We start from the raw sequence: 15118 nt of genomic DNA on the forward strand, positions 1-15118 counted from the left end.
GGGGGGGGGGGGGGGGTAATGGTCATGATAGTAAGACATAAGTGTTAATGGAATTTTTAGGGCTGACCTGCTGTAAAGCATGAAGTTATGAAAAGTATTTGTAAAAAGAAGTGCTGTAAAAATTAAAGTCGTGGTAGTATTTGCAGAAGAAGTTGTTGTGGAGGCTGGATTTACAATGGTTGTAGTGTTCAGATTAGACCTAAGTGCGAGATTTTGTGAGTTGGTGGTACAGGCAGTGGTGAAGGTGTAACATTGAAGTGGAAGACCATGGTGTTTGTTTTAGTAATGGTCGTTTTTGTCTACCTAACTTAAGGTGTAGGGTTTCTGAACGTGTTGGTTTAAGTAAAACAATTGAAGGGGAAGGTTTAGTAGTCATTCCAGTATTAATCGTTGTATTGTGACGCAGCGTTAAGGGTGCGGTTCTTGACGTGATGGTAGAGGTGAAGGGAAACGTGGAATGTCTTGTGGTCTAATGAATAATGTTCGTTTGTTTCATACTTGTTTTTAAGTGTGGGGTTTCTTGACGTTCTGTTATAGGCATAACAAGTGTGGTATTATTTTCAGTAGTTCTTTTTGTAATAGAAGTGGTAGGGAATGTACTAGTGGTAGGGGTTGTAGTAGTGGTAGTAGTGGTAGGGGCTGTACTAGTGGTAGAGGATGTACTAGTGGTAGTAGTGGTAGGGGCTGTACTAGTGGTAGGGGTTGTAGTAGTGGTAGGGGCTGTACTAGTGGTAGGGGTTGTAGTAGTGGTAGGGGCTGTAGTAGTGGTAGGGGTTGTACTAGTGGTAGTAGTGGTAGGGGTTGTACTTGTTTTCATACTTGTTTTTAAGTGTGGGGTTTCTTGACGTTCTGTTATAGGCATAACAAGTGTGGTATTATTTTCAGTAGTTCTTTTTGTAATAGAAGTGGTAGGGAATGTACTAGTGGTAGGGGTTGTAGTAGTGGTAGTAGTGGTAGGGGCTGTACTAGTGGTAGTAGTGGTAGAGGCTGTACTAGTGGTAGGGGCTGTACTAGTGGTAGTAGTGGTAGGGGCTGTACTAGTGGTAGTAGTGGTAGGGGTTGTACTAGTGGTAGTAGTGGTAGGGGCTGTACTAGTGGTAGAGGATGTACTAGTGGTAGTAGTGGTAGGGGCTGTACTAGTGGTAGGGGTTGTAGTAGTGGTAGGGGCTGTACTAGTGGTAGGGGTTGTAGTAGTGGTAGGGGCTGTACTAGTGGTAGGGGTTGTAGTAGTGGTAGGGGCTGTACTAGTGGTAGTAGTGGTAGGGGCTGTAGTAGTGGTAGGGGTTGTACTAGTGGTAGGGGCTGTAGTAGTGGTAGGGGTTGTACTAGTGGTAGGGGCTGTAGTAGTGGTAGGGGCTGTACTAGTGGTAGTAGTGGTAGGGGTTGTACTAGTGGTAGGGGCTGTACTAGTGGTAGGGGCTGTACTAGTGGTAGTAGTGGTAGGGGCTGTACTAGTGGTAGTAGTGGTAGAGGCTGTACTTGTGGTAGTAGTGGTAGGGGCTGTACTAGTGGTAGTAGTGGTAGGGGTTGTACTAGTGGTAGTAGTGGTAGGGGCTGTACTAGTGGTAGTAGTGGTAGGGGCTGTACTAGTGGTAGTAGTGGTAGGGGCTGTACTAGTGGTAGGGGCTGTACTAGTGGTAGGGGCTGTACTAGTGGTAGGGAATGTACTAGTGGTAGGGGTTGTAGTAGTGGTAGGGGCTGTACTAGTGGTAGGGAATGTACTAGTGGTAGGGGTTGTAGTAGTGGTAGTAGTGGTAGGGGTTGTACTAGTGGTAGTAGTGGTAGGGGTTGTACTAGTGGTAGGGTCTGTACTAGTGGTAGTAGTGGTAGGGGATGTAATTTTTGTATGAGTTGTATTTGTTGTAGGGGATGTAGTTGTAGTGAGAGTTGTAGATGTAGCTGTCGATTTGATGGGTGTTGTAGTTGTTGTTAGAACTGTGGGTTTATTAGGGTTCATTGCAAGATTTATTGTAGATGTAGTTAAAGTTATGGGAGTTACAGTACCAGTTTTAGTTAATATATTTGTTGTTGTAGTAGTGATTGAATGTGGTGCATTTGAGAAATATTTGCTTCCAATGACAATTTTTGAAATTGATATTGTTGTAGTTTTTACAGGAAACTCTCTTAGATAAAAACGTCCATCCCTCTTTTTCTCGCATGCTGCTTTAAGTTTAGTTTCCACAATTTCTTCAGATATGGCCTCCTTTCCTTGTACGAAATATAAGGAAAATGTGACTACAATGCTTCCATTCCTGCAAGACAGAAGTTATTTTCGTTTTTACTTACTACTAAAGTGTAAACAATGAATTTCAAAATAATTGTTATATTTTTATCTGTAAATTTTCATGACACTGCACTTACTGAAGATCTTTTATAGCACAGTTCCGCAAAGTTGGTAGTCCACTTTGTTTGAGACTTCTTGTCATCTTAAGAGAATAATAAGAAATGATGTTACACTCACTTGGAAATCAGAGACTAGATGAACTACACAAAACTGTATGTATTTACGTGCCTGTATATCTATATTCATTTGTTCATCCTGTATTGAATTTCTCTTTTATGAACAAAACGGCAGTAATAAGAACAACTTACCGCTTTTGAAAATGCCCCAGTGAAGTTGCGATATGTCTCAGATGTTTTGTCTTTCAAAGCTGATGAAAATGGCTGGTTAACACTTATATGTCCGTTAGCTTCAACTAAAACAAACCTGTGTTGATTAATCATCGATAAATAGAGTACAAGTACCGGGTATTGTGCACAGTATTTGCATTTTTTATACATGTAAACGTTGATGTGTGCATGCATGTAGTCAATGTAATTAGTTATTGGATTCACTTTTATATTCCAACTTCCCGTGAGGAACCGGGTTATAATAGGTTCTCAGTACCCCTTGCTTATTGTAAGAGGTGACTAGATGGGGAAAGTTCATCAGATGAGACAGCAAAAATCGAGTTTCCGTGTTACAGCAGGTGTGGCACAATAAAGATCCCCCTGCTCAAAGGTTGTAAGCGCCGAGCATAGCCCTTCGACAACAATGGTGACGTCTCCATATGAGTGAAATATTCTCGAGAGGGACGTTAAACAATATACAATCAATCATACTCCAACAGCATTGCTTTGAGGGTTACGTGACCCGAGGCAATGCATAATCATGAGACTGACCCGAGGCAATGCATAATCATGAGACTGACCCGAGGCAATGCATAATCATGAGACTGATCCGAGGCAATGCATAATCATGAGACTGACCCGAGGCAATACATAATCATGAGACTGATTTCGCCAATTAATATGTCTAACTTTGATTGATTCAAACCTGTGTTGTTGTTAGACACCTGATCCCACCTCTGGTGTGTCCAGGGGTCCGTGTTTGCCCAACTATCTATTTTGTATTGCTTATAGGAGTTATGAGATTGATCAGTTCGTTATCTTCACCTTACACTACCGATAAAACGCTGTAGACGGTGAAACATACTAAATATTGGTGTAGGTACAGAAAATTAATAACAATAATGTGAAACCAACAACTATTTGTGCTCTATAAATCATATATTCGAGTAGCGTATTTCATGTTTGCGTATAAATCGACTCCTATAGTAGCTGGCCGGTAGAAGATTGTTTCTCACTAATCAAACGTCAAACGTGTAAGTAACAAATAGTGAGTTGACTTAAAATGTGTAACAGGAAAACTCATTTTTGTAATCATCAGCAACTGCCACGAAATACTCTGAACCCTTCATCATTGTTTTTGTTTTATAAAACGGCTTAAAATTACTTTCTGTATGGCATAAAGTCCCCCCCCCCCCCCCCCCCATTATAGTCTTTTGCAACTCCTCGGGGTGTTATTTATGCGATTTATATGTATTTTTCGTTGTGGCGTAGATTATCTAAACTTATACCTTTACTGATTGTTCTCTAAATTAAAGCAGCTTTCAAAAAAGACTTTTTAAGATTAAGATTTTGTCATTTTAACTAGTTTTATATAATTATTTTCATTATGCTGTTTAATGAAAATAAACAGTATTCTGATGTCCGCATGTACATTGTAGGTCTGATAGCTTTAAAATGGTGGTACATTGTCTTTGGTTATTGATTGAATTAAACTACAATGTATATCAAGTGAAAATGATTTTTTTTTTTACTTTGAATCATTAATATTGTCACATGATGGTGAAACTACAAGTGTACCTTAGAATTAAAGCGAAATATCATTGCCTGTCACAATACTTACTGATTGCAGTATCTGTAAACAAGGAAAGAAAACATTGTTATTAGATATGTTATCTATAACATTATGTCATTTATTAACAGTATCACCTTCATAAGCATGATTATATCTACATAAATTATAATATTGGTAAAAGAACTGTAATTCATATTAGTGAGAGTGCAAAGGTTCATATTTTTATTAATGTTTACAGGTAACCTGATGAATGGGTCGTTATATCTAAACGTATCTAAAATTTGGTTTGAAGATCGTGGTGTCATATTTAGGAGCTGTTCGTTTTTGTCTGTTTTTCTATAGCTTTAACGTTACACACAATGCTAGCTATAGATCAAAAGACCTTACCCTGTTTATCCTGCGTCTGATTCGCAAACACAATGGCAAGAGCTACTGCGACTCCAAGGGCCGCCAATAAGCAGCTGATGACTATCGTCACTAAGATCCGTGCCTTGTACCGGGTATGTTTCTTGGCAGGGGACAACCGTTCATATTCTGAAGACAGGGAGACCCTCTGACGACCAAACCTTTCACGCTCGTTGTGGTTTTCTAGCGTCGCCTTTAAATACAATTCAGAGTAATATTTCACTTTACATGCGTCTTCAAATACGTTCTACATACACGATTGTCTTGTCGTCCGATTTTAATTATGTGTGTACCACAAAATTCAGCTGACATAGGTTTGTGAGAGTTAGATCTGAAAGATGAGTTGTAGCAATTTTACAATGTTAAACAAACGATTCATATACTACGTCTCACAACTTTCGTAGAACAGATCTACGACAGAAAAGGGAATTTCTGTTGTAGGTGAGTTACAGGAAACATTGGTGTTTTGTTAGAAGAAAAAACTGAGGGAGATTCGAATATTTTCTGTTGTTTTCTAGCGATACAGCGGCTTCTTCACATCCTAGCAATCGCGTAAGACAGTTGACTACAGGCCTAATGATTTAATTTCAGGATAATCTGACTTCCATAAAATTGTGGGAATATCCCGCGTTATTTCTGCGAGTGTCCTATATAAAACTCACGAAAGTTTAACAAATATATATGTAGGTCAAAATGAAATAGCACATCTAGACTGTAGTACGATAACTAGCGAGAGTCACAGAAAGGATGTACATGTAGACAGTAATACGATAACTTACGAGAGTCACAGAAAGGATATATATGTAGACAGTTGTACGATAACTCACGAGAGTTAATGAAAGGAAGTACGTGATGACAGTAATACGATAACTCACGAGAGTAACAGAAAGGAATTATATGTAGGCAGTAGTACGATAACTCACGAGAGTCACAGAAAGGATTTACATGTTGACAGTAGTACGATAACTCACGAGAGTCACAGAAAGGATTTATATGTTGACAGTAATACGATAACTCACGAGAGTCAAAGAAAGGATTTACATGCTGACTGTAGTACGATAACTCACAAAAGTCTCAGAAAGGACATTTAAACAGTAGTATGGCAACTCACGAGAGTCACAGAAAGGATGTATATGTAGATAGTTGTATGATAATCCACGAGAATCACAGAAAGTATTTACATATAGAATGTTAGATGATTCGTAATACTGGCATGTACTTAAAGCAGGACAATCTCAGCATTATTGTATATGTAGAAAAGTCTTCACTCGGATCAGTTCGGCCGATTCCATTTAACCTCGGATGTATTATCATGTTTTCTGTCATAGTACGTACCACGGGGGCTAAGCCCGTTTTGGGCCCGAACTCTGTGATACCATAAATATAGAAAGGGGTCTAACTCTAAACTAACCACTCGCTTCAAATGCCTAAAAAATCTTAAACTAGGTACGCTATGCGTAATTTGTCGTTTGCTGATAATATGCAAAGATGTGTCGGCAAATTGAATAACTCTTTTAAATATAAAAAATGTGCAATTTCCCCCCATAATTATAGAATATTCTAAAAGTGTTTAAAAGGATACACTAAAAGTATCACCATCCTTTTAAAAGAAAACCAAACCTTACAAAGCAACCTAAAAATTGAGGATTATAGATCATATTTGTGAAATGTTTGCAGAGAAACAAATCTTTCACACAAAGTTCAACTTAATAAATCCAGACGTTTTCAAGAACCGTCGATCCGTTGTAAACTGTTATAATCAATCTTCTTTATGAATTTACTTCATGTGTATCTCCAGAAGTTCCAAGTATGTATTTGTTTGACCACCGTAAAATGACTGAAATATTGCCAAAACGGCGTAAAACCATAATCAATCAATCAATCAATGTATTTTTATGAAATCATGTAATAGTAGTTTAAATTGAATGAAATCATAGCTTTTTGATTGAACAATCTTTTCGTCACAAAATTTAGTTTCATTCCAAACCCTTTCAAAATTAGAACTGATATAAAAACATTAATAGAATACTGTCGAGTAATGGAACTATTAAACAAACATAACCCTGCAACTCGGTCTTGGTCAGGCTGGGATGGCCAAGATTGAATCTTAATATGACCATGATTATAAGATGGAAAAACAGGTTAATTGAGGAAAGTAACCAGGGACCCGTTTTACAAAACAACTTACGACGAAGTCGCAAGTCTTAAATTGTATTACACTGTTATTACTTTGAGTGAATGAAGTAAAACTTTTCTGAGGCTTAGTTTTCAATATAAATAAAAAACCATTTTGCATTTGGAGTGAATGATCTTACAATAAACTTGAAAATTCCAGTGTGTAAACTTGGTCGTAAGTCGTAAGTTCTTTTGTAAAACGCGCCCCTGGGTCGCAGCTTGGGTAGGTCATGGTTATAATCCTGGGATGACCAAAATTGAATCTTGACTTGGCAAAGATTGTAATATTGGAACGCCAGGTTTAATATTGGCAAGAGGCAAAGATCCTATCTTTGTAACCCTGGGATGACCAAGACACAGCTTGACTTGGCCATGATTTTAAGTTGGAAATACCAGGGTAATGTTGGAAGATGACCAGGATGATATTCTGGCCCATCAACAAGGGTAGGTCAGGATCGATACAATGGATCATGTAGAACATGACCTGTGGGTCCCCCAAATGCTCTCCATAATATATGATGTATTTGGGAGAGTGTGATTAGCATGGGTCTAGTACATAGACGATTAAAAGGCGTCTTGATCTTGCACATGTGTTTAAAAACCACTGAAGGGCGAAATGTCGTACACACACTTCGATAAATATCATGAAATTAATCTCATGCTACATATTGGTCCCTTGCAACATATTGGAAGACACATGTGCGGATTCATTTTGAAATATAAATATAGCTTTCGAAATGAAAGGTCACACGTATATGTATATAATACAAGCCATCAAGCATCTGTCAGACATCCAAGCGATAAATCAACTGATTGAGCAGGCAGAAAAACCATCCTGACTTATTTTTAAAAAGTAGCCCATCACCGTATGTCTCCGTACACGTGACATTATGATAATGCAGGATAGCGCTGTGTGCTGTTCTTCTCTATGTGAACATTCTGTGAAGGAGATGTAAATGTTTACAAAGTTAGATATTATTATGTTATGATATAAATTGCTCCATGTGCACAGAAAGGTCCATGTAACAGGAACTATTGGTATGAAATTAATCTCGTAATGACATTGGTTCGATGATACCGATGCATTATATCCGTATCAACTGTTAATCAAATTCAATTCTGTTTGGGTCACACGTTTAGGATCGAAAATCCTAACTCAACACACTGTGCATGAAAACATTTCAATTCACTTTTCATCTCATTCCGATAAGTGATCTTAAAAACGGTATATCACTTGTTATATTTCAAACCTTGTAGGCTAATTGACGTGCAACTCCATATAAGGTGTGTAGGTTTGGATATTCAAAATGTCATTTGTAAGGAGCAACGCTACCGGTACACCAGAGAAATGTGATATGAATGAAAAGTGGTGGATATGCACAATATTTTTGATATTGAAAACTTTCAAATTTACTTTATTATAGTAAGAAAAATGCAATTTTAAAAGAAAGCAATCTGGAAAAAAAATATTAAAGCCCCTTCTGGAATTAAACCCGCGATCTACATTTCAGCAGTCGATGTGCTAACCTACTGGGCTACTCAGTTAGGCAATGATATTTGAAATGAATAGATAAATATTATTGATATTTGACTGCGGATAACTCCGTTTACCTGATCAGGATATGGGGCTCACGGCGGGTGTGACCGGTCAACAGGGGATGCTTACTCCTCCTAGGCACCTGATCCCACCTCTGGTGTGTCCATAATCCGAGATTCCTCTGACTCTTACCCCCGCTTTTATATTTGACATGTGCGGGGGAGAGTCAGAGCGGACTCCATATTGAAAAGTGGGAATTCAGCGACACCAGCTGGTGTCGCTGCTTTACCTACCTCTTACAACTTTATTTCGCGGACCCATCTTCCAAGACGCGAGGATTCAGTTATCGGAAGATTATTCTACAAATACATCATGATTAATACGATGCTATCGCCGTTTAAACGATGGAATTTTGTGTTTACATGTGCTGACGTCATGCGCAAAGAAATCAAATGGCGAGGCGGCGACCTAATTCAAGTGATGCTCTATTTGTCGGTGTTAGGGCCGTTTAAACGGCGATAGCATCGTATTAATCATGATCTATTTATAGATTTATCTTCCGTTAACTGAATTCTCACGTCTTGGAAGATAGATCCGCGAAATAAAGTTTTAAGAGGTAGGTAAAGCAGCGACACCAGCTTTTCAATATGGAGTCCCCTCTGACTCTCCCCCGCACATGTCAAATATAAAAGCGGGGGTAAGAGTCAGAGGAATCTCGGATTAGTGTGTCCAGGGGTCCGTGTTTGCCCAACTATCTATTTTGTATTGCTTGTAGGAGTTATGAGATTGATCACTGTTCGTTATCTTCACCTTGCATATATATTTTCATCCATATTTTAAAAGGAAGTCAACCAGTATGACGATTTAGAATACCTCCTTAAAGCACTAAGAGCTGTAGTGTTTTTTGTCACCAGTTGGACTACTTTCGTTTTCGTATTTCCGGATAATTGACACTGCACGGAGTTTGACCGATATATATGAACTAACCAGATCCAACATACCTTACAGAAAACGGACTCCAAAAATTTATTGGATATTGTTTAACGTCTCTCTCGAGAATTTTTCACTAATATGGAGACGTCACCAAGACCGGTGAAGGGCTTCAAATTTAGGCCTATGCTCGGTGTTTATGGCTATTGAGCAGTGAGGGTTCTTAAACGTGCCACACCTACTGTGACACGGGGCATCCGTTTTTAAAGGCATCTCCGAGGGCCCGTAACATTCATATCTGATGCCGAGTGGCGATGGAACTGCCACTACCTGTTTTAACGACTTAGGTCTGTCGCGGCCCAATTTAATTAAAATCAGATTGTAGGATGCGCTCACAATCGCTACAATACTTCTTACACAGATTATACGGCGCAGATTTAAGAAATCTGATTTTAATTAGATTGGTCGCGGCTGGGATTCGAAACCCGGCATTCCGCATGCTGGGCGAATGCAGGGCCGTAAATTACATGGAGGCGGAGGAGGCAGCTGCCTCCTCCAACTTTTGAGCAAAAAAAATTAAAATTTAAAGTTCATTAGAATTTATGTTGTTTCCAATAACTAAGAACATGATACCTCCCTTAAAAAGCATTCCAAATCTTTCTTTTAGAATGAGTTAGTCAAGTAACATCTTAGAAGGCCCTAGAATCAAGGATTTTGCACGAAACGTGTTCAGTGTGCACAAAATGTGCTCAGCGTCTGGGGGCCTGGGCGGCCCCCAGACCCCCGCCTAATTTCCTGCCTCCTCCAAATTGAAGGTTAATTTACGGCCCTGGAATGTTCTAACCTCTAGACGAAAGCGGACTCCGAAGAAACCCAAGTCTTGCATAAACATGCATGGCCCAGTATGCACTATTATTATTAATATAATATATATATATATATATATATATATATATATATATATATATATATATATACATAATATCTTATTATCATGTTTATTACGGATTGCCCATTCTAGTACAAATAATCAAATATACTAGAATATCTATTGCACTAAGTAAATTCATGCCAGGATTCATACGGTTACATATGTAACACTATTCAGTACTTTTGAATTCAAAAGTCCGTCCAGAACTCAAATTGCAATTTTTGACCACATATCTTGGACGATATATATGTTTATGTGAATATTTTGTCTTTTAAATTGTCCTCTAGTGTTGATGAGTGAGTTTTTGTGGCACAGTTCTGAGTTTATAAATCCAGCTTTCTTTTGCAGCAAATCTTCACAATAATTTCTAGACAATTTATCTCGCCTTTTGGTATTTCTAGGGGCTCTCATATATTCGGTATCTGTTATCTTTGCTTTTTCTTGATAAAGAAAGATAAACTTTTTGTTAAATCTGAGGTGGGCAAACGGTGTAAGAAAATTAAAAAAAAAATCAACACAGGAAACTTATTTGTGATGTAGAGAGATAAGAAGAAAAAGTCACAATCCAGACGGAGAAATTGATAGAAAGATTAGAATTCGCAAGCAGAAGTTAGAACAGACGCAGAGGACAGAACAGCACAGAGAGCGCAAAGATTAAGCAAAAGATGAAGATAACGAACAGTGATCAATCTCATAACTCCCATAAGCAATACAAAATAGATTGTTGGGCAAACATGGACTCCTGGATATAGAAACGGAGTTATCCGTAGTCAAAATCAGTGTGCCAAGAACGATCTAACAATCGGTATGAAGCACGTTAGACAGCATTTGACCCAATGATAGGTTGTATTGGCAAACTACATCATTATAATGACCTATATTTGTAAAATGCTGTCTTTAAACGAGACCGTTGAAACCCCTGCACCATCAACTTATTTGTCGGTAGCTTGCCTCCATTTGAAAACTGGCCATCCGCAGAACAAGCTCTTGCGTATCGAATCAGTTGAGAGAATTAAACACCATATGCAGGTGGTAATGGAATATTACTACATAAATATAGGAAGTTGACGATGGATAAGCTGAAATTATCCCGTTTGTCGTAAAGTTGAGTAATTAATATGCCGTTGATATCTACTTTCAATAAAATATCTAAGTATGAAGCAGAAGTGGAAGACTCTGATGTGTCTTTTATTTTGAGCTCACAGGGATATATCGAATCCAAATATCAATGAAAAGTATTATTTTTAAATGTCGAATTGAAGGCCACAGCAAGATGTTTTTTTCTTCTCACGTAGAAGTTTATGAATAAATTCTGCTTCATAGGAATATAAAAACAGGTCAGCTAACAAAGGAGCACAATTCGTGCCCATGGGAATCCCAACAGACTGTTGGAAGACCTAATCACCAAAGACCACGAAGATATTGTCAATGAGGAACTCTATCATATATTTTATTTCAACTTTAGAGTACTTGTGTGTGGAATCAGAATGGTGTTTAAAAAAGTTATTTTTTTGGATCACTGATCACTAGATATGATTTTTTCCGTTTTCCATTTTTGTTGAAGAAGCAACTGTCTATGATGTCAAAAAGTCTAGTCTTTGATTTATCGTGAGGAATGGTCGTGTAAAGTGTTGATAAATTATACGTTTTGATGTTGTTGATTTGAGAAATGTTTTGCGTTTTGAAGCTTATTAAAAGATCTTTAGAATTTTTTAGAATCCACATTTTATTTACACCACTTCTGGCATATGTAGTCGCACAGTAAGTTTGAAGTTTCTCTTTCACAGCTGTTAATATTTTCGTGAGGAGCAAAGATAGGGACTTGGTAGAGCACTTACTGGATCCAGAAATGTATTTTTGTGAGTAAGAATTTTTGTGTAGTTTAGGAATCCAGTATAATCATATTCATTCGGCCCATTGACTGGGATTTTAAATGTGTCTAAAACTGAAGCATAGCATAGTTTTGAAAAATTTCATCTTTTCAATGGCCAACCAAAATGAAGAGTATTCTCGTGAAATAGGTTTGAAAGTGACGAAGAAAATACACTGTTCACAAGAGCCTTTATTCAACAAAATACAGGGGAAAAGTTAGATAAGTGATATAATTGTTACACATAGAATTTCAGGTAGCAGAGGGAAGCCAAGACCTATTATTGTCAATGTGTCCCACACCGAGATCAAAACGAAAATCAGGACGAAACTATCCATGGTGAAATATTCAGAAAAAGCTAGATTCATGAATGATGTCACCAAGCCTAAATTGAAAGTCACTTCAGGACTGAACGAGTACTGAGAGGTAGAGTCAGTCTGGTGCATTAACGTTTCGGTGTTTTCCAACATGAGAAGTATCTTTCGTAAGGTTAAATATGACACAAAAGACAATCTGGAATCCAATGTTAGGAATTATTGAAAACAAATATCCGGAATTATTCTGTCTTTCCTGATGGCCCGTCCTCGCTCTACCACACAGGCCAGTGCCTGGTAGTGTCATTTAAGTCCAGGCACGCATATATCTATGTACATGTAAACAATTGCCAATATCACAAAAACTTGGGTTTATATCATGTCTGCCCAAGGGAGATTAAAGATTACGGTGTTAGTTCGCGATTTGAAAAATGTCTGCGAACTTTAAGCCATCGCGAATATTGTGGCAATATAGTATTCATATACGATGTAAAATAAATGGCATGCACTTTAAAATCGTATTTTCCTATTTCATGGAATTAACTTAAAGTAAATCAAAGCTTTGGTATTCAAACTTAGGGAGAGAAATCTATTCTGCATATGACGCAAAATTTCAATGGCAATAAATTTTATAACTGTTCCATTTATCGACGATTAAGTGACGATGTCACGCCATTCTCCCTTTTTATCAAAGGCACCGACGATATAGTCATGGTCAGTTAATCACTCGATTGTGTGTATAAGGTACAAGTACTTGCATTTAGCATGAATTGCTTTTATTTCGGATACGTGAAGGTCATTTTCTACGTTTTCACCAGCATTACCCTTTTCTAATGCCGATTTCACTTCATTAGCAAAGAAACGTTGAACTTGATACTTTACTAGAGATTTGTTTTGCACAACAACAGCCTATCGGTGCATACGGTAGGTACGAATTCTACTACTTTGATACCTATTTCCTCCATGAGGTGTATATTGCATGAACATACTACAAAAAATAATATCTATATTGTGTAAAACTACACCATCATAAACGAGTTTCTTTATCGCCAGTCGGCACGCTTGGGTTATAGTTTACCTACTGCTATCATTTTCTGAAAAGAGGCGACCTGTATGATTACGAAGAGAGGACACTGACATTACACTGCTCTTTGTAATATTTCAGAAATGGGGTCATGCTAAAGATGAGCGATACCGTTAAATGTTTGGTAACGATAAGTTCAACAAAAGCACCAGGGTTCCCCATTAAGTACCTTTTCATGTGATGTCGTGGAGTATATACCACGTGATTTCAATAAATACTCGGCGCTTATATTATTCTATAGAAGGACACTACTGCTAATTTCAAGGATATGGAGAGAGAGAGAGAGAGAGAGAGAGAGAGTATTCAGGAATAAAATTCGTGTGCGTATAATGTAATACAAACATTGAAGCATTTAATGGTAAACTTTTGATTTTCATTTGTAATAATGACCTAAGTGCACTCAACATAATTCATTTAAATCGATTTTCAGAAATTTATTTCTCTTATGATATGTGAAAAGTCGTTTGGGAGAAATTTGATAGCCTGTTTGAGTTTGATAAATAAGTATACTACGTTTGTATCTGATATCCCTATAAGAAGCTAATTTTCAATAGACCGGTCTAAAATCTTCAACTCTACAAGTTTCTGAAATTCATTCAGGTTTTTCCCGAAATCTTAAAAGAAATTGAAAAACCACCTGAGATTTTAATTAACATTCATAATAAATCAATCTCAACTTTAAAAAGATACATGTATATCAAATAGTAATTAATTAATATTTTAGGAATGAATGTTTGTAATAGGTTGTTTGTATTTTAAATGTACAAAAATTATGGAAGCATGGGGTATATTGTAGAGAGAGAAAATATTTTCCATTGCTTGTAAATTCTCATAATACAAATACCGTATGTGTTTACCACTAAGTAGAGAGGCCAGCTCTGTTATCGAAAAATTCAGCAAAAAACTGTACTGAAACGACATAGAACACTGGTAAATGTGATTATTTATAATTCAAAATTCAACAAGAAAACAATTTTATTGGTCATACAGTACCCGGACAGAACGATCATTAAATTCTTTCCGAAAATCCTCGCTGGTGATTTTGTTCATCCATGTGCACTCCTTTGGGGAAGTCCAGTCTTGATAACCAAGGTTATTTTCCCTAGAAGGAAAGTCAAGACCAAATGATTTGTAGAATCCTTCATATTTTACAATTTTCACCAAAAATCCCATCTGAATATTAAAGTACATGTATCTTAAACTAGGATTTTTGATAGGCATTCATTGTAATGCATAATTAAAGACAAACTCACTTTTTCATGTCGTTCTTAAACAAATGCAAGTCCATGACAGATCCGAAGTACCAATATTGGTTTGAACTTTTCCAGTAATACGGTGTGCGTGTGCACGTATGAAATTTGTATGACACGGATGTCGCTTACCTTGATAAAGGAAGTATTTCAATCCTTACCTGTTTCCCGTAAATGTTCGAAAAAGTGAAGATAACGAATATCAATCTATTTCATAACTCCTATGAAGAATACAAACTTAAGAGTAGAGCAAACACGGACCACTGGACATACTAGAGGTGGAGTCAGGTGCCTAGGAGAAGTAAGAATCCTCTGTCGACCTGTCACACCCACCATGAGTTCCACACCCCGATCAGGCAAACGTAGCAATCCGCGGTCAAAATCAGCGTGCAAAGAACGACCTCGATTGATACAAATCATGTCAGACAACATTTTACCC

The 15118-nt window shown here is 37.6% G+C and overlaps 1 protein-coding gene across 1 annotated transcript; it reads right to left on the reverse strand.

The window, feature by feature from the left end:
* On the reverse strand, positions 1-14800 carry LOC125660302 (mucin-5AC-like). Its single transcript, XM_048892121.2, has 7 exons — positions 14683-14800; positions 14423-14531; positions 4571-4781; positions 4232-4243; positions 2593-2696; positions 2362-2426; positions 1-2252 (listed from the first exon to the last, which is right to left on the reverse strand). Exons 1-7 carry the CDS (start codon positions 14715-14717, stop codon positions 470-472), a joined length of 2319 nt encoding a protein of 772 aa, XP_048748078.2. The 5' UTR covers positions 14718-14800; the 3' UTR covers positions 1-469.
* Positions 14801-15118: the final 318 nt, after the last annotated feature.

Source organism: Ostrea edulis, chromosome 9 (genome assembly GCF_947568905.1).
Source record: "Ostrea edulis chromosome 9, xbOstEdul1.1, whole genome shotgun sequence".
NCBI lineage: Eukaryota > Metazoa > Mollusca > Bivalvia > Ostreida > Ostreidae > Ostrea > Ostrea edulis.

Bases quoted from the DNA above. Each gene is read 5' to 3' on its own strand.
- LOC125660302 (XM_048892121.2), bottom strand. From the start codon at position 14,717: ATGGACTTGCATTTGTTTAAGAACGACATGAAAAA. The intron at 2,427-2,592 runs GTAAGTTGTTCT...TATTCTCTTAAG, and splicing joins CTGGGGCATTTTCAAAAGCG to ATGACAAGAAGTCTCAAACA. The intron at 2,253-2,361 runs GTAAGTGCAGTG...TCTGTCTTGCAG, and splicing joins TGTGCTATAAAAGATCTTCA to GAATGGAAGCATTGTAGTCA.